The sequence below is a fragment of the Accipiter gentilis genome, chromosome W (genome assembly GCF_929443795.1).
Source record: "Accipiter gentilis chromosome W, bAccGen1.1, whole genome shotgun sequence".
In the NCBI taxonomy this organism is placed as follows: Eukaryota; Metazoa; Chordata; class Aves; order Accipitriformes; family Accipitridae; genus Astur; species Astur gentilis.
Genome location: NC_064918.1, coordinates 4574537 through 4599621, shown reverse-complemented (window position 1 = coordinate 4599621; position 25085 = coordinate 4574537). Strand labels below are relative to the sequence as shown.

The window sequence follows — 25085 nt, the reverse complement described above, 5'->3', positions numbered from 1 at the left end:
GGTCCTAAGGGTAAAATATGTTGCTCTGTTGTAAACCCTCTGTGCCAAGGAATTGTGTTTTGCCTCTGAATATTTAAGGTTACCAATAACTATTCTTGTTGACAAGTTAATAAGAATATAAACACTATACAGTCCTGTGTTAATACTTAATTGTGTTTATAAACAAAATTAAAAGACTTTACTAGCTATCTGAAAAGTAATACTAATTTCAAGTTGTTAAAAATATATAACTATTTCAAACTATTTACTTACTTCTTACTTGATTTGGAAAAGGACTGTAAGCGATTAGGGTGAAAACCAATTCATATGGCTGTTATATGTTGTCACACAGGTATTTATAACAGCATCTTTTTCAAATGTTAACTATTTTGGTAGTTGTTGTTGTATATATTTTGAAAAAATTTCATTAAATTTATTAACTTAAAAAAAACAAATGAAAATTTAAATATACACAAAGCTGCTTAACTTGTCAATAATGAATGTGAAACAGTGTCTATTGAAGAGTTACTTATAGAATATGACATATAAAATGCTAATATGCAAAGATATACTGAAGCCTAATAATATTCATAATATTTTAAAAATCAATCGACAAGCAAACACAAGAAAGAGAAAAACGGCTTATAGACCTTTTGAGAAAATACAAGTTGATTTCACTGAATTACCCAAGTGTCCTGGTTTCAGCTGGGATAGAGTTAACTGTCTTCCTAGTAGCTAATACAGTGCTGTGTTTTGAGTTCAGTATGCGAAGGATGTTGATGGTGCTGATGTTTTCAGTTGTTACTCAGTGGTGTTTGGACTGTAGTCAAGGATTTTTCAGCTTCTCATGCCTGGCCGGCGAAAGGGCTGGAGGGGCGCGGGGGGCTGGCACGGGACGCGGCCGGGGCAGGTGGCCCGGACTGGCCGACAGGGTGTTCCGTGCCATGGGACGTCCCATCTAGTATAGGAACTAGGAAGTGGGGGGGAATCGCCGCTTGGGGACTGGCTGGGTGTTGGTCGGCGGGTGGTGAACAATTGCCCTACGCATCATTTGTACATTCCAATCCTTTTATTACTACTGTTATCATTTTATTAGTGTTATCATTATCATTATTAGTTACTTCTTTTCTGTTCTATTAAACCGTTCTTATCTCAACCCACGAGTTTTACTTCTTTTTCCCGATTTTCTCCCCCATCCCACTGGATGGGGGGGGGGGGAGTGAGTGAGCAGCAGCGTGGTGCTTAGTTGCTGGCTGTTGGGAATTGGCTTGATGAAAAAGGACATGGGTCTATGGAAAAGTTGTGCGAGCAGAGTTCTGTGTGAAAGAATGTCAGTTTGAGCAACAAGACTAGGCCTTGGCCGAAAATAGCTGGCTTTACTGATATCGGGAGAAAAACAACAGCTGGTCTCGCTGTTATCAGGAGAAAGACAGGGACGGTGTGACCTTGGCATAACTTCACAAGTAACTTTTGAAGAAGTTCTCATGAGAAAGTTACTGAACACGCGTAGCTGCCAACCACAAGTGGGTGTGTTTTAGTAATGAATAAACATTAGCAATGTACCAATCATATTAGGACTAGTAGGCATAATTATCACAAACTGTATAAATATGAGCTATCCATGCAAATAAAGTTGAATCACTTCTATCACTCATATTGGGTCGACTTATGTGCATTCCTCCGCCGCTCCAACAGCTGGCTGGGGTTAAACCACGTCAGTCCATTTTGACACACAACGTGGTACACGAAGGGTTGAGATAACGACAAACCTGACCAGAGCTTGTTAAAACAAATTTGTTACCAATCCAACACCCCAAGGTTGAAGATACATCTATCCATACCTACATAACTACCTTAACAAAGGTCATGAGAGACAACCACCAGAAAGGAATAATAGATCAAACAGTCCCCTTGGGATTTCCTATTCATAAAATTGAGCCTAGGAACCACGTGCTGATAAAAACATAGAAAGAAACATCTCTTAACCCCCGCCGGGAAGGCCCGTTTCTTGTTCTTTTGACTACAGATACAGCCATCCGGATGACGAAAAAGAGATGGACCCATGCTACTTGGGTTAAGGGACTAATCCACACTTCTCATTGGGAAGTGGCTAACAACTCGGAGGACTTGAAGGTTACTTTGAAGAGAAAGAACCGATGAGGAAACCTGTGATCATCAACTGTGTAAATCTAAATTGTAATTGCTATCCATTTGTATGTTATAAGTGTATAGTGTGTCAGAGAAAGTGGTGGAGCCATTACCGTTACGGGTATTCCCCCAGAGGGGTTTATCAAAAGTGTCACGATCGGGGAAGACAATTAACTGACAAGGCCTTACGCCTAGGGGTTTTAGTAAGAAAAATTGAAAAGTATTCCACTGAGTGGTGGGAAATATTTGTAAAAGGAATACATCCCGAATGATATTGTTATCATTCAATGAACCTTGCCCTAACGTAACAATAATAACTGACATAAATTGTAGAAAAACGGTCGTGAGAGTGAGTTGCTACTTGTGAGAAGTGAGAAGATAAAAGTTGGAGCGCTTACAAAATAAGACAGGCCAAGCAGCCTAACAAGTGCTCCCCTGAAGAATACATTTGCTGCCGAGAAGATGGTACACCCCTGTCCTGGTTTCAGCTGGGATAGAGTTAACTGTCTTCCTAGTAGCTGGTACAGTGCTATGTTTTGAGTTCAGCATGCGAAGAATGTTGATAACACTGATGTTTTCAGTTGTTGCTCAGTAGTGTTTAGACTATAGTCAAGGATTTTTCAGCTTCTCATGGCCAGCCAGGGCACAAGAAGTTGGCACAGGACACAACCAAGGCACCTGACCCAAACTGGCCAACAGAGTATTCCATACCATGTGACGTCCCATCTAGTTTAGGAACTGGGAAGTGGGGGGGGCAGGGAATCACCGCTCGGGGACTGGCGGGGTGTCGGTCGGCGGGTGGTGAGCTATTGCCCTGTGCATCATTTGTACATTCCAATCCTTTTATTACTACTGTTGTCATTTTATTAGTGTTATCATTATCATTATAATTTCTTCTTTTCTGTTCTATTAAACCGTTCTTATCTCAACCCAGAAGTTTTACCTTTTTTTCCGAGTTCCTCCCCCATCCCACTGGATGAGGGAAGTGAGTGAGCGGCTGCGTGGTACTTAGTTGCTGGCTGGAGTTTAACCACGAGAACCCCGTTGCTCGAAGCAACCGAGTAGATGGAGGAGGCAGAAATGTACTGCTGTGGGTGTTGCCGAAAAACTCGGAATAAAGAACTTATCAACACCAATTTAGTGTAGATAAGCAGACACTTCTTTATTAACGGCCGGGTGCATGGGTGTTGTCCTCTCAAAAGACCACGCACACCTGAGCACCGAAATCATGTACCTTATATTAAACTAATTCATTCATATACATTAGATTTCCAAGAAGGGTTATACATATACATTAGATTTCCGGGAAGTTATTAACATATGCAGATGTCCTTCCGCGCAGGCGTGGTGATGTCTCTGGTGGTCTTCAGTAGCCCTCTGGTGGTCTTCCATAGTCTTCCTCACTGTGTCTGATAGTTGACCTTTCTTATGTGATTCTGCGCAGTACGATTTTACCATCATATATTAGATTTACATAAAAGTACATTCAATGTTAATTCTTGAATTTAGTGTTTCTAATGATTGGCCCTTAGTCTCACTATCTTATTAATATTCTTATGTTCAAACAATCATTGGTTAATCTCACTTAACTCTACTGATTGGAATCCTCGATAATTAGATCGAGGTGGGAAGGGTAAGGGGTTTCCAAGCAGCAAACTGGTGTCCATAACGGTTTCCTTAGTTCCTTAAAACAAAACACTACCAATCAACTAATCTCTGTCCAAGTCTCTGTGGTTAAATGATTTTGGACAATACTCTAAAGTTCCTTTGTTCCTATGACTACATCTCTAACTTTACACTCCCATGGCCAAATATATATAATATGCAATAGATATGTATCGTTTTGTTAAAATTCTTATAATTCTACATTCTTATTAAAATTAAATATGATTAATTCTGACAAATCAATAACAAATCAGTAACATGGGGACTGTTGATGAACGACCTGCCTTAAATATAAAGCTACAGACCCATATAGTAAGCGCTACCAAGTTGAAAACACCCTAACATTTCCCACTGACCCAACCTCACTCCACAATGACCTAAAAGATTTAAAAATTAAAGACATAAAAAGGCAAGAATCTTGGGGTATAAAAGAGACACCTTACGATGATATATTAAGTTGGGAAAATAATACCCACAATGGTCCATGGATACCACCACTGTTCCCTAGACGTTGGGATCAAGCTCTAATGTCTTTACTTTATGTAATTTTAAGCCTTAGAAATGTAAAATTATTAGTTTTGGTACGGATGGGCTCAGTACAAGAGAAAAATCTCCATCAGCCATACGAATGGACTCTGTCAAGATGGGAAGATTCCACAATTACCCCTAATAGTCTTACTACTAACCTTAACTTTTGGTCCATGTATTTAAATAAAGTTATAGCCCTTGTTCAAAGCAGGATAGAATCAATCCGGTTAATGGTATTGAGGCAACAATATAATAACTTAGATGAAGTAAAAGAAATTGAATCAGAATCAGAAATTACTCCAATGAAAAGGACTCATTAAATTAGAAACACGAATTAATGCTGGTACCAAAAAGGAAAACGGGGGACTGTAACCGACAGGGAACCAAATTGTTCCCTGACATTGTGTAATTCGTGTTGAATTAAAAGAAGACAATAAGGCTTACATACCAATCGGGAAGGGGGAAGAGACATATTGAGAGTTAGCAGATGCTTTGTGTAAATAACAAGGCTTGCTTAAATGTTGTGTGAATGTCACGGGAAAAGGGCAACAGATATAACTTACTAAATAAGGAGGGAAAAAGACAACAACTATAACTTACTAGATAAGGAGGAAAAAGACAACGGTTATAATTTACCAGATAAGGGGATTAACTCTGCCACGACTGCACTTTTCCACATCAAAAGACATTCTTCATCAAAAGACACTCTCCCTTGAGAAGATTGACCGAACCTGCACGAGTGAAGAAAGAGGAAGCAGGACAAGGCGGAGACTTACAAGAAAGGGGTGCATGAACTGTATATAAGGAATGTAACTATAACATAAAGTTGCGAGCTTTTGGCGGAGCACTGTCTTCCCGGCCACCCAGCGCTGTTTTGCTCTCTTATCGCTTGCTAATAAATTCAATCTTTTTATTTAATACGAATTGGCTCCTCCAGGTTGTCACAAGCGTCTATAACAGAGGTGAGAGGACACCTGGGACCAAGAGGCTGCACTCATGTTCTGGGAGAGAGCACCAAAGGGACTTGAGTCAGTCAATGCTCCCATCCTGCTCACCTCTGGGTCTGCACAGCCCATGCAGGCTGGAAAACCATCTTGTGCCTGCTGTCCTGGTTTCAGCTGGGATAGAGTTAACTGTCTTCCTAGTAGCTGGTACAGTGCTATGTTTTGAGTTCAGTATGCGAAGAATGTTGATAACACTGATGTTTTCAGTTGTTGCTAAATAATGTTTAGACTATAGTCAAGGATTTTTCAGCTTCTCATGCCCAGCCAGCGAGAAAGCTGGAGGGGCACAAGAAGTTGGCACAGGACACAGCCAGGGCAGCTGGCCCAAACTGGCCAACAGGGTATTCCATACCATGTGACGTCCCATCTAGTATAGGAACTGGGAAGTGGGGGCAGGGAATCACCGCTCGGGGACTAGCTGGGTGTCGGTCGGCAGGTGGTGAGCAATTGCCCTGCTCATCATTTGTACATTCCAATCCTTTTATTACTACTGTTGTCATTTTATTAGTGTTATCATTATTAGTTTCTTCTTTTCTGTTCTATTAAACCGTCCTTATCTCAACCCACGAGTTTTACTTCTTTTTTCCCGATTTTCTCCCCCATCCCACTGGATGGGGGGGAGTGAGTGAGTGGCTGCATGGTGCTTAGTTGCTGGCTGGGGTTAAACCACGACACTGCTCTGGCACAGCTTCACACACTTGCTCCCCACAGCCATCCCTGGATCCCCCTCAGCAGCAGCTATTGATGTTCCTGAGTGTTTGCAGAGAAGAAGCCTCGAGCATGGATGGGCTCTTGCACAATGGTGCAGAGGAGGGGACTGCTGCAGGTCTGGCTCTGGTGCTCTGAGCAGGGCAAGCCTTTGGTCAGGGTGGGTTACTGTTGGCTGATCCCAACCAGAGCTGTGCTGCAAGGACCCGGTGCTGCAGGTGCTTGCATGGAATAGAGGTGGGGGTGCAGCAAGCACCAGGCTTTCTGTGTGGAAGCCTCCCTGTGCCCCTTGCTGCCCTGCATGCAGCCTGGCCACCCCATGGCCATGGTGTGCCCTGCTCCTTACAGGACACCCCCAGCCCCTGCACCTCTCCAGCACTGGCCTCTCTGGGCTGTTTGAAGGCTCTTGCCCCTGCTCTGTCCAGGTGATGCATCAGCTCCAGCAGGCAGGGAGATGTTTGTTAATCCCTGAGCCTTCTCCCCATGAGAGGGGGAGGGTGCGGAGCCCAGACAGAGAAGGGTGAAGAGGACACAGACCCCCTCCTCTCCCCCCTACAGCTCCACAGGAGCAGAGCACGGCCAGGGAGACCTCCTTCCTGCTCTTCCTCACCAGGGCTTGAGGAGCTTAATTCAGGGTTTGCTGCAGGCTCAGCCCAGCCTGGCTTTGCACCCAGCTGCCCAGAGTGTACCTGTCTGCACCACGGGAGGGATTTGGGGCACAAGGCACCTTTAGCCATGTCTCAGCTCAATACTGCTGTGCCAGGCAGGAACAAAGAGGGGTGGAAATAGCACAGTAGAGTTACCAGCACTGATGAGAGAAGGGACCATAAATCCTGCAGCAGCAATTTCCACAGTCAGGGCTGTCTCCAGGGCTTTAATTTATCCATTACAACTTAAGTCACTTGCAAGCAGCAGGAGCCCTGAACAGGCAGTGGTCCTGAGCTTCTCTCTGCAAGATACCTCACCAGGACTCCACATCTCTGCTGGGGTGCCTTGACCCTCAGGGGGCTGCTGCTCATGTGCACTCAAGGGAAAGGAAGAGGCAATGTTTGCTCTCCTGGTCCCAGCTGATCTGGATTTGCTCCTCTGAGCAGCTTCCTACACCACTGAGGAGCTAGAGGTCACCAGGATGTGGGCACAGCAGGGTGCTCAGATCTTGGGTACCAGGGCTGAGCCCAGGCAGGCAGGGAAGGCACCTGCTGCCATCTGAGCAACTGCAGCTGGCTATCGTGGTGGAAGGGCAGAGCCTGCAGCCTCCTGTCCCCACACACAGATGCTGGTCTTTCCTCTCCGTGCCCATCACAGGAGGCCTGTGAAGCTGCTCCTGTAATTCTGTTGGGGCATTGTCAGTGAGACAGACGCATGAGGCCCGGGAAGCCCCGGAATGTGGCCTATTGTGTGGTTCCCTATGGCTGCAGCAGCATCCCTGGCACATGCCATCAATCACCCTGGCAGGCGGAGGCACTGGGCTGGAGTAGCACTGGCAAGGAAAGGGATGGCTCAGACCCTGTGAGATAGGGAGTGGCAGAGCCCTGTTCCCAGGCTCTGCCTCCCCACATGCAGGAAACTTGCCCTGCACAGACCCACTCTCTTCTGTGGACCTGGAAGAACAGAAATACCAGGCATTTCTGGGGGGGCAGGGGACTGCTCCCACTATAAAGAAAACAGAGGCTCAGTTCCCCTGCTCTAGCCCACAGGGTTATTCTCCCCTCCTGAGACAAGGAAGAAAACCCAGGGTTCCTGGTCGCTGGTATCTACACTGTGTTTGGTGGCACCTGGAGCTGAACGCTGGCCAAAAAATGCCATGCCAGGACACATTCCATGTGGCTGCTTTTCCCAGCAGGGAAAGCAGCTAGAGCAATGCAGGGCATGTGGAGCCAGCCATACTGCACAGGAAAACAGCTGGAGCAAAGCAGTCGCGAGTGGCGACAGGGCAGCACACAAGGGTTGAGGCAGTGCCCGGGGAGGTGTCTGGGGCAGGGCTGGGCTGGCACAGGCAGGTGGATGCCAAGGAGAGCAGCAGCGAAATGTGTGGGATGGAGCAAGGGCAGATCCAGCTGCAGGGAGTCCCTGGGCAGGAAGGACAGGACAGATCAGCCTTGGAGCAGGAAAAAGTCCTGGGAGGGGGAGCAGGAAGCAGGAGGAAACTGGGGAGAAATGGGAGATCCCAGGAAAGGGAGAAACATGAGGGGGTTCAGGAGGCACTGGGCGTACTGTCACTGACAGACTGCACTTCCCTGCTCCTCTGGAGGACAGACCCCCACAGTCCCTGTTATAGACGCTCGTGACAAATTGGAGGAGCCAATTTGTAGTGAATAAAAAAGGTCGAATTTATTAGCAAGCGATAAAAGAGCAAAACAGCGCTGGGCGGCCGGGGAGGCAGTGCTCCGCCACAAGCTTGCAACTTTAGGTTATAGTTACATTCCTTATATACATTCCATGTATCTCTTTCTTGCAAGTCTCTGCCTTGTCCTGCTTCTTCTTTCTTCATTCGTGCAGGTCTGTCACTAGGCAGATTCGGTCTATCTTCTCAAGGACGAGTGTCTTTTGATATAGAATGTCCTTTGATGTAGAAAGGTGCAGTCTTGGTGGAGTCCATCCCGTTATCTGGTAAATTATAGTTGTTGTTCTTTTCCCTCCTTAGCTAGTAAGTTATAGCCATTGCCCTCTTCCCGTGACCTTTACGCACCAATTAAGCAAGTTTTGTTATTTACACAAGGCATCTGCTAACTCTCAATATGTCTCTTCTCCCTTCCCGATTTCATGAACAAATTAACTCGTTCATTACAGTCCCCAGGGACACCGTCCAGGCAGGGGTGGGTGCACAGGGAGAAGCAGAGCCCCACATCCACAGTATCCATCCAGCCTGGTGATGGCTGTGAGGAGAGATCCGAGCCTGTACCAATGGGACCCATCCTGGCAGCGGCTGGTTGTATGGTGGAATTGGACCCATGACCCCATATGGGATGGGGCTGGATATATGGGGAGATCAGATCCCCATGCCCTTGGCCCATCTGCTCAGGGACTGGGTGCTATGGGGAGGAAGAGAGTCCCACATCTACAAGGTGCATCCGGGCAGGACCCAGAGTAGGGGAGGTTCAGAGCACTGTGTCCATGGGGTCTGTCCAAGCCGTGCACGGGAAGCTCAGGGCCCCATAGCCCATGCAGACGTGCACAGATTTGGCAGCTCGGCACCCACGGACCCTCCACAGGGGCCAGTGCATGCGGACATCAGGGCGTGCGGGGTCCCCGCTGCCCACCGGTGTGGGGGGACTCCGGCAGGGCTCGGCGGTGGCTGGTCCCAAGGAGTTAAGGGCTGTCCCCGCCCCAGCTCCGCCCTGCCGGTGCCAGCGCTCGGAGCGGCTGAGGCGCAGCGCCGGGCCGCGGCAGAGATTGGGGCGCCGTCCACCTCGTGCCGCCGCCGCTAGCAACACCCGGGGGGGTGGGGGGTTGTGGCGCCCCGGCCGTGGGTCTGCCCGGCCGCGCCGCACCCCGCCCGGCTGGGGATGTGAATGGCGTTGGGGGTGCTCGGCGGGACCGACATGGAGTGGGAGAAGCTGCTGCGGCGGCCCGGGGAGGGCGAAGGGGAGGCGGCAGGGCCCTGGCCAGGCTGCGAGCGGCTGCGGCCCTCCTCGTACCGGGCGCTGCGCAGCGCTGTCTCTACCCTGGCGCGCATTGACGACTTCTACTGCGAGAAGATCGGGGCCGGCTTCTTCTCCGAGGTCTTCAAGGTATGCGAGGCGGGAGCGGGGATGGCGGTCCCCGAGGCATCCCGGTGGGTTTGGGCATCCCCCGGGGACCGCGGCTCCCACGCAGCCCTAACCAGGTCCTCGGTGGTGTGCGGGGGGGGTCTGGGCCCCCAGCCCCGGCAGCTGGGCGAGGTCGAGGGGGGGGGGGGGGGGGGGGGCGAGGCGGTGCCGTGCGGCGGGGACCTGTGGTTCCGGGGAGCCTCGTCCCTGCTGGGGGTGTTATTCCTCCATCCCTCCGTGCAGGGGGAGGGGAGCACTGGCTCTGTTTACAGCCTGGGAAGGCTGAGCGCTCCGAAGCGCTGCGGCGTGCGTCGCAGCGGGGCCGCGTGGGTGGGGCGCCGGTGGGGTGGTGGGCAGCCCAGCCCCAGGGACCCCTATCAAAAGCCTGGAGCCCCAACCCCGCCAGACCTAGGGTGTGCCTGTGGCAGGGGATGCAGGCAGTGTTTGCAGCCGCTCCGAGGTGGTTTCCAGCGTTGCTGGGCCTGCTCCAGCCTGTGCTGGGCAGGTAGGTGTGTGGTGCACCTCACGGGAGCCTTCCGAAGGTAACCGGGTCTGGGAGAGAGGTGTGATGCTGTAGAGCAGTGCGGGGGCTGGCCCCCAGATGGGACCCCGGAGGTGCCTTTGTCCCCTGTCCTCTCTGGGACTGCCAGAGCAGGGATGCCCGTGTGTGGCCCGCACCCTGGTTAGGGGTGCATGGGTGCTGGTGGGGAGCTTGGGATCCTGACAGTGTGGCAGAGATGCGTGGTGACTGTACCCTGCCAGCCCACACACTACTACTGGGGCGCGAGGGGCTGTGCCCTGCCCCACTGCTACAGCCACCTCTGCCTCTCTGAGAGGAGGTGTGTGCACGTGTTGTTTTCACCCTTGGTGTCACTCAAGGCACTGCAAGCCATTGGGCAAATATTGCCCTTAAGCTGTGCTTCTAGTGGCTTTATCCCCCTCAAAGAGCAGCTTTGGGCTGGGCAGGACCCTCACCACCTCCCACCACAGCCGCTGAGGTCCCGGGCAGCACTGTGCTGTGTCCCCTGTGTGGGACCATGCTCCTATGTGCAGCACAGCTGGGTGGCCACGTCCCAGCAGGAACCTGGAGTCCTTTCCCAGCCCTGGTGCCATTCCTTACTCAGCAAGGAGACCCCAAGACCTGGCTCCTCTGCAGCTGCGGGAGAGGTATCCTGTGAGGGGCCGTGACAGGTGTGCAGAGTAGCCCCTCTCCTCCATGCTCCCTCCTGCCCCTGCAGAGCTGTGGCCTCTCCGCTGGCTGGGTTCCTGCTATTGATCTCTGGCTTGGAACACGCAGCAGCACCTTGGAGCAGAGGGAGGCATTTAATAGTGTCAGGTGTGGATACAGCTCTTTAATAATGGATGCTTCTGTGTCTTGGTCAGGCCATGGTCTCTCCTTGCCTCGCTGTTCCTGCTTCCCCAGTGTTGTGGTTTAACCCCAGCCAGCAACTAAGCACCATGCAGCCACTCACTCCTCCCCACTCCCAGTGAGATGGGGAGGAGAATTGGGGGAAAAAAAGTAAAACTTGTGGGTTGAGATAAGAACAGTTTAATAACTAAAGTAAAATAAAATATAATACTAACAATAATAATAAAAATATAATAATAATAGTAATGAAAAGGAATATAAAAAAACCCAAGAAAAAACAAGTGATGCACAATGCAATTGCTCACCACCCACTGACTGATGCCTGAGCAGCGATCTGCGCCTCCTGGCCAACTCCCCCCAGTTTATATACTGAGCATGACGTTCTATGGTATGGAATATCCCTTTGGCTAGTTTGGGTCAACTGTCCTGGCTATGCTCCCTCCCAGCTTCTTGTACACTTGCTTCCTGGCAGAGCATGGGAAACTGAAAAATCCTTAACTTAGGATAAGCGCTACTTAGCAACAACTAAACCATCAGTGTGTTATCAACATTATTCTCATGCTAAATCCAAAACACGCTGTACCAGCTACTAGGAAGAAAATTATCTCTATCCCAGCTGAAATCAGGACACTCGGGCCCTGTGGGAGCCACAAAATGCTCCTTCTCCCACCTGTTGTTCATGTTCTTGCGGGGCCACTTGCATGTAGGATTTGAGGGAGCGGTGGAGCTTGGGGGGTGGGAGTGGGATCAGGCAGCAGGAGCTGATGTGTGTGTGTGATGGGTTGACCCTGGCTGAACACCAGGTGCCCACCAAAGCCATTCTATCACTCCCCCATCCTCAGCTGGATAGGGGAGAGAAAATATAACAAAAGGCTCGCGGGTCGAGATAAGGACAGGAGAGATCATTCACTATTACCGTCATGGGCAAAACAGACTCAATTTGCAAAATTAACTCAATTTATTACAAATCAACCAGAGCAAGGTAATGAGAAGTAAAATGAAATCTCAGAACACCTTCCCACCACCCCTCCGTTCTTCCCGGGCACAACTACCCTCCCGGATTTCACCACCAAGCCCCCCCAGCGGCACAGGGGGACAGGGATGGGGTTTATGGTCATCACACGTTATTTTCTGCCGCTTCACCTCCTCAGGACGAGGGCTGATCACACTCTTCCCCTGCTCCAGCGTGGGGTCCCACCCACGGGAGACAGTCCTCCACGAACTCCTCCAACGTGGGCCATTCCCACGGGCTGCAGTTCTTCACGAACTGCTCCAGCATGGGTCCATTCCACGGTGTGCAGTCCTTCAGGAGCACACTGCTCCAGCGCGGGTCCCCCACGGGGTCACAAGTCCTGCCAGAAAACCTGCTCCGTGGGCTCCTCTCTCCACAGATCCGTAGGTCCTGCCAGGAGCCTGCTCCAGCGCGGGGTTCCCACGGGGTCACAGCCTCCTTCGGGAACCCACCTGCTCCGGCGTGGGGTCCTCCACGGGCTACAGGTGGATATCTGCTCCACCGTGGACCTCCCTGGACTGCAGGGGGACAGCCTGCCTCACCAGGGTCTTCACCACGGGCTGCAGGGGAATCTTCGCTCCGGCGCCTGGAGCATCTCCTCCCCCTCCTTCTTCACTGACCTTGGTGTCCGCAGGCTTGTTTCTTTTACATGTTCTCACTCCTCACTCCGGCGGCAGTTTCTCCCCGTCCCAACTTTTTTTCCTTCTTAAAAATGTTATCACAGAGGCGTTACCACTATCACTGATTGGCTCGGCCTTGGCCAGCGGCGGGTCCGTCTTAGAGCCAGCTAGTATGGGCTCGCTCTCTCTCGAACACAGGGGAAGCTTCCAGCAGCTTCTTACAGAAGCCACCCCTGTAACCCCCCCCCGCTACCAAAACCTTGCCAAACAAAACCAATACAGTGTGCATGCCAGAGAGGAGGCAGGGACAGGAGGGGGCCAGATGGGGCTTTGTGCTCTTGCAGTGGGTTGAGTCCAAGAGCTCAGCAGGATGGTGGGGCAGGCCCGGGATCTGAGCTGGAGTTTGGCTGCCTGAGCTTGCGAGGAAGATGTAGCTTGGCAGGGCAGCGCAGGACCCATTTTCCTCCCACCTCCCTTGTTCCTGCTGTGCTTTACATGGCCGTGGGCACTCGCGGCTCCCTCTGTGTGGCTGCTGGGTCCTGCCTCATTTCAGCCTTAGTGGGCATGGGGGACAGGGAGGGGACCTGGACATCTGTGTCCCTACCCAGGTAGCTCAGCTCTGGTGCGCAGCTGAGCCAGGGCCAGGCAGGGTGCTGGGGTACTGGCGTGAGCATCTGACTGTGTTCCCAGTGTTAAAGCCAAAGGGCTCAGCATCTGAGCCCTGGTGTCCCAAGTTTGCCCCTGGGTTGAGCCTTAGCCTGCTCCAGCCAAGCATTTCTCTTGGGAAGGCTGTCCAGAGTGGATGGGAAACACCAGTGATGGAAAGCTGCCCTTTTCCATGGGGGTTGTTCCCTGCCAATCTCCCTCTGTGCTGTAGAGCTGGGCCATTTCCCTCTGGAGCAGCTGGTTCCTATTGTCTTTCCCTGCATGACTGCAGAGGCACCAGGCTCACCCGTTTTCTCAGGTACACGGACATTGCAGTGAGCTGCCTCTTCATCTCCGATAGACTGGGCAGATTGAGCTGGGTGTGTTTGTGCTAGACATTTTCTCTAGCCCTTAAACCACTGCTGCATCTCTTCCCCAAATCCCTCTCTTACTTTCCCGTGTGTGGTCTGCAGCAGGCGTGGGGGCTGCGGGCAGTATCCTGGCTTCACTCTCCCAGGGGCTGTATCCAGAGGTCTTCGTTTATCCAGCTCTGCCCCTTATGCTTTGCTGTTGGATGTCCTCCCAGAGATGCTACTTCTCAGGGCGCAGCCCTTCAGTGTGCTCAGCCCAGCGCCCCATTTCCATGGTTCCAGGGTGGAATTAGCAGCTCCCTGTGCTGCTGCCTGCCTGTCTCTGCTCACTTCCTTGCCAACCTTTGAGATTTTTCATTTATTCCCAATTTACCAGTGCAACTAATGACACAAGTCCCTCCCTCTTATCTGCTACCCTTCATCAGTGGACCTTGCCTTGTTTTACAAAGGAGAGTGGGGCAGCATGACACAGACAGCACAAATGGGGAAACTAAGGCAGGTGGGGAGGAAGTGAATTTGCCAAGGTCAGCCAGCCACGGCGAGGCCAGGAACAGCCCTGGCCCCGCTGCTGCCACTCAGGAGCCCCGGGTGCTGGAAACACATTGTGCTGACTAGCCCAGGACCCACTGGCACCTCTCCTGTGCTGTCACAGGGCATGCTCCGGGCTTGCTGGTGAGGGCTGGTGATGCCCCACCACCATGGTGCGACGTCAGCACTGCCCTGGCTCCCGCTGTGCCTGCGGTGCCACTCCTGAGAGCGTGGGAGGTGAGGGCGGCTGATGCTCAAGCGTTCATTGGGAGCAGGTGTTGTGTGCCCTGCTACTTTTACTTCCCCAGAGGAAGTCTGTCTTGACTGATTCTGCTTTTTCTGTGTGATGAGCAGGTTTTCCAGTCCTGCCTAGTAAAAGACCTGTTGCACTATTGGGATTCCTGCAAGCTATGGATGGGATTACCAGTGGTGTTGCTAACTCCCTTACCTGCCCTCCTGTCTTTTCCCGCTGGGCTCCCCAGGGGTGAGGGGTGCAAGATGATGTCCCTGTGTGACTGTGCCTTGCCTGCACTGAGCTGGGGCAAGGGGATGTGTGCTGAGTGGGGTGATATGTGAGCCTGGTCCCGGTGCAGGGTGCAGGGGGGGCTGGCTGCTGAGACCCCCCAGGTTGGGGGGTGGCGGGCGGGGGCTTTGCCCTGTGTCTAGATGGGAGTGTGGGATGCAGGGAGGAAGCAGGCCGTCTGCTCACTCTGATTAGCATGCTCTTTAAATAAGACTCTAATTTCCACTGTTAAAAGAGCTCAGATCCCTTGTGCCCAGGCTGGGGCTGCAGCCAGCCCCGTCCCATCCCCCAGCCCCACATGCTGGCAACAGATTCGATGGGGATCGATGCACCGTGGCACCCCCACTCGGCTGCAGTACCCCCACGAGGCAGCCCAACAGAGGGGCCATGCAGGGTGCTGGGGGGCATTGGCGAGGGCTTGCCTGGCTCCTGGGTGGGCACCGGCAGCTTGTCCCCCCTGCCCTGCACCCCGGTGGGGCACCCCGGTGGGGCTGCCCCGCTGAACTCAGCTCCGGGAATGCACTGGGATTCCTGGGCACCATGCCAGAGTGTGGAGAGGCAAGGGAGGATGTGGTCCTGCCTGGGGAGGCTCTGCTGCCCATTCCCTTCCCCGGATGGCGACTGGGAAGGAAGCCCCCTTAGTACGGGGCTGTGTCCCACCTGGGGTTGTGGTTTGCTCCCTCCTCTGCTACATCTGCTTCTGGAGGAGGGTGGCTGGGGCGCTGGGCTGGTGCTAGCACCTGGCTGGACTGGGTAAACTGGCCAGCGCAGGGAGCCCAGGGGAGTGTAACCCCTTTCCTGCTGGCCCGGGCAGGTGCTGGCCTTGAGCCACAGACCATGCAAGGGAGACAGTAGGACAGGGCCTCACAAACGAGCTCAGGGTGCTGGACACCCTCAAGGAGGCCGTGCCCCATGTGCGTGGGACTGGGGCTGTCCTGGGAGCCCCTGGAGCCCTCCCTGTCCCTGGGGATGGAGTCCTGGAGCAGGGCACCAGGGCACCACTGTGCCAGCTGGGGTCCCTGGGAGAAATCCCAGGGAAGGGGCTTTTACCAGGCCTTTCCTCCCCCAGGCTGCCTCTCTAGGATTAAGGTGTTAGCCATCATACAGCTGCACTTGGACCTGACCCAGCCTATTGCAATGACAAAAGACTTATTAATGAGGAATTAAGCCACGGGCATGTCCTGGCTATGTGGGGCTGAGCCGGTGCCTGCTGGGGGCTGTTACCTGATGCAGGGACACTGCTGCTGGTGGGGACCTGGCCAGCCCCACGGTGCATGGCCACCAAGTGCCAGCACTGTGCATGCTGCCCGGCGTTCCCATCGTGGGCACGTGGTACTGGAGCCTCACTGCCCCCAGCCATCCTGGCAGGGCTGAGCCTGCCTGCACCATCGAGCCAGGTCCTGGTGCCTGGCAGCTGCTGTTGCCAGCCAAACCAACTGAGCCAGTCCTGCCAGCCCCACGCAGTGTAGGAAGGCAGCACTGCCGCTGGGTGAGCTGGGTCAGAAGCACTGGGCTTTGCCAGGCAGCACCCAGCACCAGGGGCTTGGCGGGGCTGGGGGGGTCCCACTAGCTTTGTCCGTGGGGCCAGCAGTGGGGTGCTCCCGGGTAGGTTCTGGCCTGGGCTGGGCTGGGACTCTGCAGGGAGCTGGAGGGGCCAAGGGAGACCCTGCCTACCCTGCTTTGGCCAGGCAGGTCCCCTCCTTAAAGCACACACAGCCACCGGGGCCAGGCTGGGAGTCCCATTTCTGTGACTGGTGCTGCCTCCAGCTGCCCCGGGTGGAGGGAAAGCAGGGATGGTGGAGATGGTGTGGGGATGCCTTTTGCCCTGCCTACTGGTGCAGGTGTGGGCAGGGAGCCCCTGGGCACTGGGATGGGACTGACAGTGGTGCCAGGCGCTGCAGGTGATCAGGTGGGGTGATCCAGGTGGTGGGCATGGGGAGGACCTGGGGTGCCATTGAATAGGGTGCCCTGGGTGCACACAAGGCTGGAGGAGTGTGCTCCCTGCAGCAGGGACTGCGCTGTCACTCTGGGAGCCCATGTGCTTTTTCCAGTGCTCAGCGAGGAGGAGGCAGGCTGGGGGTCCCAGCAGGCTGGCTGGAGCTGGCCGGGAGGTGACAGGTGTAACCGGAGCAGGGTGCCCACAGGCAGGTGGCTGCTGAATTATTCAGAGCCTCTCCATGAGTTCAATGAGCTGATGGTGGCACAAAGGGGTTGGCCTGGCTATTGCCTCTTGCTTCCATTCGGCCTTGGGCTGGTCTGGCCTTGGTGCACCCAGATATGAAAAGGGATCTTCATAAACACCTAATTTCCCCCCAGGCCCTTTGGTGGCAGGGAGCTGTTGCCCATCCCCTGGGTATTGGGCACTGGACAGGTCCCCATCTTGGTGTGCACCCCAGGATGCTCCCTGAAGCAATGCCTGCTGTGGGGTGGGAAGAGAGCCCTGGAGGGCCCAGCACACCAGCCTCCGCCCCCTATGGTGGGGACAGGCCAAACTGAGAGCAGGATGGGGGGCACTGGGGACCCTACCTCCAGCCAGCCCCCTGTGTTTTGCCTGGGGAGGCGATCCCTGGGGTGTGAGAGTGTGGGGCACGCCAGGGACTGGCACCAGCACAGCAGCTTCAACCAGCATCGACTAAAAAGGAGAAGAGTGGGGAGCTGATGGCAGCGCCAAGGAATGCCTGTGCCTCCGTGTGTGGCTCGGTGTGTGCCAGGAGGCAGCTGGGACCCACCAGGGTGTCTTCCCTCCGCCGGCTGCTGCTTTGGGGGGGTCCTATCCCACCACCAGTGCCTGCTCAGGAGGGGACCCCCAGCGCTTGGCTTAGACCCCTGGCGCAGTGCTGGGGAAGGGGATCCCGTGTCTGTCCCTCGCCCTGCACACGCCAAGGGCTGCTGGAGGACAGGGGTGTCCATGCTTGGCCATGCTCCCAGCTGCTGTTCCTGGTGGGGGGCCAGGCCCCCAGCTCACATGACAGTATCAGACTGGGGATGGCTAAATATACAGTCTTGTCCGAGCGCCATGTCTCATGGGGCTGGGGTCATGCACCAGGGCAGCATTGGCCACCCCCGGGCCTGATTCAGGGGCGATGTGCCTCCTCTGTACTCCACTCCATGCTGGTGGGGTCTGGCTGAGTGGTACTGACCTGAAAAAGCTCTCTCTGGTGCGCCCCAATTCTGCACCTGCATGTCCTTGCAGCGGGGTTGGGGTCATGGCTTGCAGGAGCTGCCATTGCTTCTCCGGGAGGGCTGGGCAGTGTAGTGTGGTGGGGGGAGCACAGCAAGCAGGATGCCCTGGGGAGGATGGGGTTGTGCGTCATCAGCATTAGGGATCCTTGGGGTGCTGCTGTGCTGGGAGAGCCCCCCCCTAACCCTAGCAGTCTCTGAGGTGCCCCATGCCTCAAGTGTGTGGGGTGCTTAGCTCCAACCTCTAGAGCTGGGGGTGGGCGCCGGGTACAGGCTGGCATCTGGGGGGGGCTGTGCAGACATGTGGGGCTCAGCCACCCCTGTACCCCCCTCCAGGTGCAGCACCGCCAGTCTGGGCAGATCATGGTGCTGAAGATGAACAAGCTGACCAGCAACCGGAGCAACATGCTGCGGGAGGTGCAGCTGATGAACCGCCTCTCGCACCCCAATATCCTCAGGTAGGACCTGCTCCTCCACTTCCATCCCCAGTTGGCACTGCTACCAGGGCTGGCCAAGCTCCTGGGGCTGGTCCCCGCTGCAGCCATCCTCAGGTCCCCTCTGTCTCACAGGTTCATGGGGGTATGCGTGCACCAGGGACAGCTGCACGCACTGACGGAGGTGAGTGGGGCGGCAGCCACAAGTCTCGGGGTTCCTGTGGGTAGGACCTGGGGAGGGGATGGCAATGGCTATGGGGACACTTTCTCAGCCAGTGGCACATGTGCAGGGTAAGGTCTGCTGGGGGGCTGTGCCGTGGGGTGGTTGGAGGATGCACTGGGGTGAGAGATGGGGATCCAGCTTTACGGGAGGGAGGGGGGTGCAGTGATGCAATGGCCCAGCTCTTCCCATCAGTACATCAACGGTGGGAACCTGGAGCAGCTGCTGGACAGCCCTGTGCCCCTCTCCTGGTCCACACGTGTCAAGCTGGCCCTTGACATCGCCTGTGGCCTGCACTATTTGCACTCCAAGGGCATCTTCCACCGCGACCTCACCTCCAAGGTACGGGGCATTCTGCTGCCCTCGTTGTCCCGTACCCATGTTGCTGCCTGGGCACAGCTGGTTTGGGAGCAGGAGGCTGTGCTGTGCCTGGGGCATCCTGGGAGCAGTAGCTGGTGAGGCAGGGATGGTGTGACGGTGTGACAGGAGTCCTCCTGTGCCCCCAGAACTGCTTAGTGCGCTTCGAGGCCAACGGCTACACGGCTGTGGTGGGTGACTTCGGCTTGGCAGAGAAGATCCCCACCTACAGGTGCGTGGGCAGCGTCCACCTGTCCATCCCTGTCCTTGAAGTGGGGGGTTTACAGCCCACTTGGAGCAGGAGCTGGGGAGGGATGGACATTTGGGGTGCAGCTAGAAGGGCAGGGATGGGGGATGGTGAGGGTGGTCCCCATCAGTGGGGACTTATTGGACAGATGGACACATTTGGGACTGGCTAGGAGGGGATGGAGAAGGGGATGGTGTATGTGGGGAGACATGAGTTCGTGGGGTGCATGGAGGAGGGTTGACCCAGGAAGGGAGATGGAGATGGTAATTCAGGCTGCCCCAGCAGGAGAGTGGGAGGTGGGATGGGGCAGGGGCCTGCAGGCGGCCCCTGACGTCCCGCCATGTCCCTCAGTGAGGGCAGTGAGAAGGAGCCACTGGCCGTGGTGGGCTCCCCGTACTGGATGGCGCCTGAGGTGCTGCGAGGGGAGATCTACAATGAGAAGGTGATGTGCCGTGGCTGCTGCGTGCGGGGCTTTATCCAGGCTTGCACTGCTGGTGGTTTGCAATATTTACGGCCTTGGGGGTGGTTGGGCACACGGGGGGAAGGAACTGGGCATCCCTCAGAAGCAAGATGGCAGGGCCCCTGGTGTAGCTCCACGGGGAGGAGGGAGGCTGTGGGTTTACAGAAGGGTGGGCATGTTGCCTTGGGGCTGCAGCCCCCCCCCCCCCATCCAGTGACTCCCTGCTCTCTGCAGGCTGATGTGTTCGCGTACGGCATCATCCTGTGCGAGACCATTGCTCGCGTCCCCGCTGACCCTGACTACCTGCCCCGCACCGAGGTGACTCCCTGGGACGGGGATGGGGAGGGAGGCCAGCAGGCAGTGGCACCACAGCTGGGGCTGCTTCACCAAACTAGGGGGACCATCCCACATTTCAGGGCAGGGGTGCTGTGTCCCAAATTTCTCCTAGCAGCAGGTGCTGCTGCCTGGGGAGGGATGCTCTCTGATGATAACTTGTCCTCGGAGCCCAGAGTCAGCCCAGGTGGGAGAAAGGGGACGGTTGGATTCAGGCAGAGAGCAGGAGGGATCTGTGTCCCAGCATCCCCCAGCCTTGACCCAACTTGGGGTGCTGCCAGGTCTGCAGCCCTGGGTGACATGCAGTCAGTGCAGTGGATGGGGGAGGCCAGGCCACCCTGGGTCCCCTGAACTATGTGGTGCCCCGGGGAACACAGCCTCACAGCCTCACTCTTCCTCCTTTCCCTGGTGCAGGATTTTGGCCTGGATGTCACCACTTTCCGCACCATGGTGGGAACTGACTGCCCAGCGGCCTTCTTCCAGCTCGCTTTCCACTGCTGCAGTGTGAGCCTCCCATCTCCACTGTCAGGGCAGCTGGGCAGGACAGGCAGCCTTGCCTGCGCAGGGAGAGAGGCAGGGAGCTGCCTTTGCTGGGCAGGGTGCCCTGGGCTGCAGACCTCACAGGGAACCCCTCCTGCCTGCAGATGGAGCCTACCTCCCGCCCCTCGTTCCTGGAAATCATGCAGTGCCTGGAGGGCGTCCTGCAGCACCAGCCAGGTGCCGAGGGCACTGGGGCCACCCTCTTTGGTGGTGGGGAGAGCCTGGCCGTGCCTGGGACAGCGGCTGCACTCAATGGTATGTGGGCACCCCAAGGACAGGCCATAGGGGTGTGCAAGGAGGGGGGCTGTGGGGTGTCCTTTCCTACCCTGGCAGCAGCCATCAGGGAAGGAGATGGGTTGCACGAGGTCTGCAGGATGGAGCCAATCGCTGTTTCCCCCCTGGGGTGCACCCCTGGGTTGTTGGGTGCCCGGCACCCTGTGCCAGTAGCTGCTGGCGGCTGGTGACTCACTCCTGTGCCTGTGCCCAGGGGTAGCCAGGAGGGCAGCCGGCCGCACTGAGCAGTTGCCCCTGTGCAAGCTGGGGACGCAGCACCTGCAGCCGGACCAGCACCTGTGCCGCAGCCAGTCCAACATGTTCCCCCCCAAATCACCCACCCTACTGTGGCTGCTGGAGCCTTATGGTGGGGCCAGGACCAAGGAGCCACCACCCCGCGTCAACCCTTTCTCCCAGCGCGAGGACCTGAAGGGAGGGAAGACCAAGCTCTTCGACATGCCGAGCAAGTCGATCATCTCGCTCACCTTCAACCTGCCACCCTCTGTCCCGGTCCAGCTCAGCACCCCTGTGACGCCTGAGCCCACTGTGGAGGTGTAGTGTGACTTCTTGGCCCCCACTGCCATCCCCCGCAAGTGCTGCTCGCTGCCTGCCTCCCCCGAGCTGCCCCACCGATGGGGCCTGGTGCTGGGCGTAGGGTCCCCCTGTCCCACCACCAACCCCCAGCCCCCTGCCCTCCTCCTCCCCCCGGCTTGGGGACAAGCCTCCCCCCCCAGCCCCGGGGCAGAGGAGCAGATGGACTGCGGCCCTGACAGCCCTGAGCTGCCACAGCCCCCCCCGCCACCCCCCAACAGCAACTTCATCCACATGGCAGCCTCGGGCACCCAACCCTGGCAGCCAGAGCCACGAGCCCCCAATGGGCTCCTCTTCAACAACAGCCATGTGGTGGTGAGCAAACCCCTGGCTTGGGGCAGCAGGCTGGAGTGTGGCTTCTCTGAGCTCAGCATCCCCTGCGCGGCAGTGCTGGAGCAGACGGAGCATGTAGCCATGCTGCCCAGGCATGGCTCCAGCACCATGCTGGAGCAGGACGAGGTGCTGCCCTGCCCTGGCTGCTGCCTAGGTCCCTTTAGCTTCACCTCCATCTGCCACTGGCTGGCACCCAGCCCACCCTGCTACCAGAACCTCAAGTGTGAGGCTAAGACCCTCCTATGCCATGACCAGGGCCCCCACCAGAAAGCCCCGGGGCCAGTGCTGGCGGAGCCCAGCCTGAAGCTGCCAGAGGTACAGTCCTAGGGCCGGGGACCCCTGGGGAGCAGGGCTGCATCTGGCCACCCCTTGGACCCCCCTGCAGCCACAGCACCGGGCAGGTGCAGGAGCCTGGCACGTCCCCATGGTCTGTCCTCACTTGCTTGGCACTTGGTGGCCACTGGTGATCACAGTGCCCCGTGCCATGGCCACCATGGTGCTGCTCAGGCACCTGTCCTGCTGGGATCAGCCTTGGGGGTGTGTGGGGAGCCCCAGGGGCAGGCTGGGTCCCTGCCAGGGACTGAAGTTCAATAACACCCCCGCCCCGGGCATGCTCCAGTGCTGCCCCAGGCAGCAAGGCTGGTCCCCCGCAGGGACCCTGGGGCTCAAGCCCTGAATGCAGGACCCCTCTTCCCCAAAGGCTCACCCCTCTGTGGGCTCTCGCCAAGGGGCATGCAATGAGCCAGGAGCCCCCCCCCCCATGGCCCCCCAGGCCATGGGTTGAGCAGGGCTGGGGGCAGAGGGGTCAGTGTGTCTGTGTGTGTGTTGGGGGACCCTGTGGGGCTGGTGGGTGTCCCCATGCTTCCTCACAAGCGTGGGGAGCACACCCAGTCCCTGACATGGGGAGAGACGTGCAGGGGGCTGGGAGAGGGGCAATGCCTATGGGGCAGTGCCCAGGGAGGATTGCCAGTACTGGGGTTGCCCCTTGCCTGCCCAATGGTGGGTGCTGAGCCAGCATGGCACCCCATGTCCCCCTGGCACACGGGGTCAGGAGCGGGGTGCTGGCAGATGGGCCAGGGTGCCATCCTGCCTGGCATCTTACCCCAGAGCCTCCCAGGTAGCTGGGGGGGGGGGGCTGGTGGACAGCGTGGCCAGGCTGCCCAGCGCCTGGCAAGGGTGGGAGCTGGCTTTCCTCCCTCCTGCACAATGCACTGGTGAATGCAAAACTCTTGTGGTTTTTTTTATTATTATTATTAATAATTGCTAGTAATATATACCCAGCTTATTTAAAGTGTTCAATAAAAACTGAATGTCCCAGCGACCCAGGCTGCTGCTTCTGTCTCTCAGATGCATGTTGGACGGGGAGGGGACCCCCACCCCAGAGGGTGGCATGGGCTTGCTCAGGGCTTCTGGGGTCCCCTCTCAGGGAACATGAGCCAGCCTGGCTCAGCCCCAGGTCTTAATGTCCCCAAAGTGACCATTTCAGTTGAAATGGCTTCAGTCAAATTCCCATTTATTATTTAGATTTGTTGGGTTCGTGCCCTTGAGTCTGTGTTTGTGGTGGTACACAAGAAAGCAAAGAGCAGACAAGCTGTGTCTCTTTATTGCTACAAAGTGGGTTCAGCCAGCAGACAAGACAGAATGACACGTGCCACCTCCAAAACGCCTGCCTTTAACACCCTTTTGCTCTTCAAGCAAGCTAATTCACATAGCAATTAATCAACTATATATGGCACCCATGACCCCATAATAAATTGACAGCATCTTCGCCTGGTTGAACATGACTTCCTCTGCTCTTGCCTGGCTGCAATGTTACATCAGGGCTATTTTGCTTAATCTTCACATGTGCATGTGTGTAGTAACTATTTAAAGTCCTGATGATGGGGGGGAGTGAGCGAGCGGCTGCGTGGTGCTTAGTTGCTGGCTGGGGTTAAACCACGACACTCGCAAAGCATCAGTCCACTGCAAGTGCTGGAGCTGCTTTTGCTTTTGAAAGGCATTGTCACATAGTACAATCCTAAAGGTCACTGCTCTACTTCCTAATTAGCAAAAAAACCCCAACTGCCTGTTGGGAATTGGCTTGATGAGAAAGGACATGGGTCTATGGAAAAGTTGTGCGAGCAGATTTATGTGTGAAGGAATGTCAGCCTGGGCAGCAAGATTAGGTCTTGGCCAAAAATAGCTGGTCTTGCTGATATCAGGAGAAAAATAAAGACAGTGTGACCTTGGCATAGTTTCATAAGCAACTTTTGAAGAAGTTCCCATGAGAAAGTTACGGAACATGCATAGCTGCAAACCACAAGTGGGTGTGTTTTAGTAATGAATAAACATTAGCAATGTACCAATCATATTAGGACTAGTAGGCATAATTATCGCAAACTGTATAAATATGAGCTATCCATGCAAATAATGTTGAATCACTTCTATCACTCATATTGAGTCGACTTATGTCGCTCGCAACTGCCAGCACAGGCGCCGGCCAGTTCAGGTGCAGCTTCTCTCCTTTGCCAAGGCTGTTGCTTACTGGGTTGCCTGAAAGCCAGGGATGGGGCCAGGCAGAAAGTCCCTGCCGTGGGGAGTGGACCTGGCCAGGTGTGGGGCTGTGCCGTCCCCTGCTCCTGCGTCTTTGCATCCCCGCACCATAGCTCGCTCCATGCTGGGTCTGTTGCACAGCTGCAGTGCTGAGCATCAGGGCTTGCTCCGCTCTGCAGCTGGGTCCAGGCTCCCCATGGTGTGCCAGCCCCTGTGCTCAGGAAGACCCAGTGTATCCTGTGCAGATGTGGGGCTGAGCTGTGGGGCCTGTACCACTCTGCTAAAGCATGTCAGCTGGGGGGGGAACAGTCACTGTCACCACCTCCCCCAGCCTGCGTGATGCCCGAGCATGACTGTGGCCAGGGGAGCAGGCAGGAAGGACCCAGGTGGCTCCTGGGCAGGGATCTTCAAGAGGGAAGGGGGTTGCTTGCGTGGACGGGACATCCCAGGCAGGGGTGCAGCAAGGCTGAAGCAGAGGCAGCACGGGGCATGGGGGCTGCAAGGGAAGGCAGAGGGTGAGGGTGAGGTGCTGTCCAGCCTCCCCCACATGCAGAGACTGGGAAGGCAGTTTGCAAAGGGGTTTCCCCCATCTTGCCCTTTTGCTGCCCCACAGCTTGAGAGAGGGTCTCTTGAGCTACCACAGACCAGGGGCTGCATGGGGATGTGCCTGCATCCCTCTCCCTTTCCTGCCAAGCCAGGAGTCAACATGCCCCACGCAGAGGCTCAGGCTCCCCAC

The 25085-nt window shown here is 55.5% G+C and overlaps 2 protein-coding genes across 2 annotated transcripts in view; one reads left to right on the top strand and one right to left on the bottom strand.

The window, feature by feature from the left end:
• LOC126035341 (uncharacterized) overlaps window positions 1–25085 on the bottom strand; it is a 274404-nt gene that overhangs the window by 50681 nt on the left and 198638 nt on the right. The gene's annotated exons all lie outside the window — the stretch shown is intronic.
• On the top strand, window positions 9388–23138 carry LOC126035261 (dual specificity testis-specific protein kinase 1-like). Its single transcript, XM_049793637.1, is given in 10 exon segments — window positions 9388–9763; window positions 18366–18487; window positions 18599–18647; window positions 18879–19025; window positions 19190–19272; window positions 19639–19729; window positions 19982–20065; window positions 20495–20584; window positions 20725–20875; window positions 21108–23138. Coding segments are annotated over 10 exon segments (2073 nt in total). The 5' UTR covers window positions 9388–9544; the 3' UTR covers window positions 22145–23138.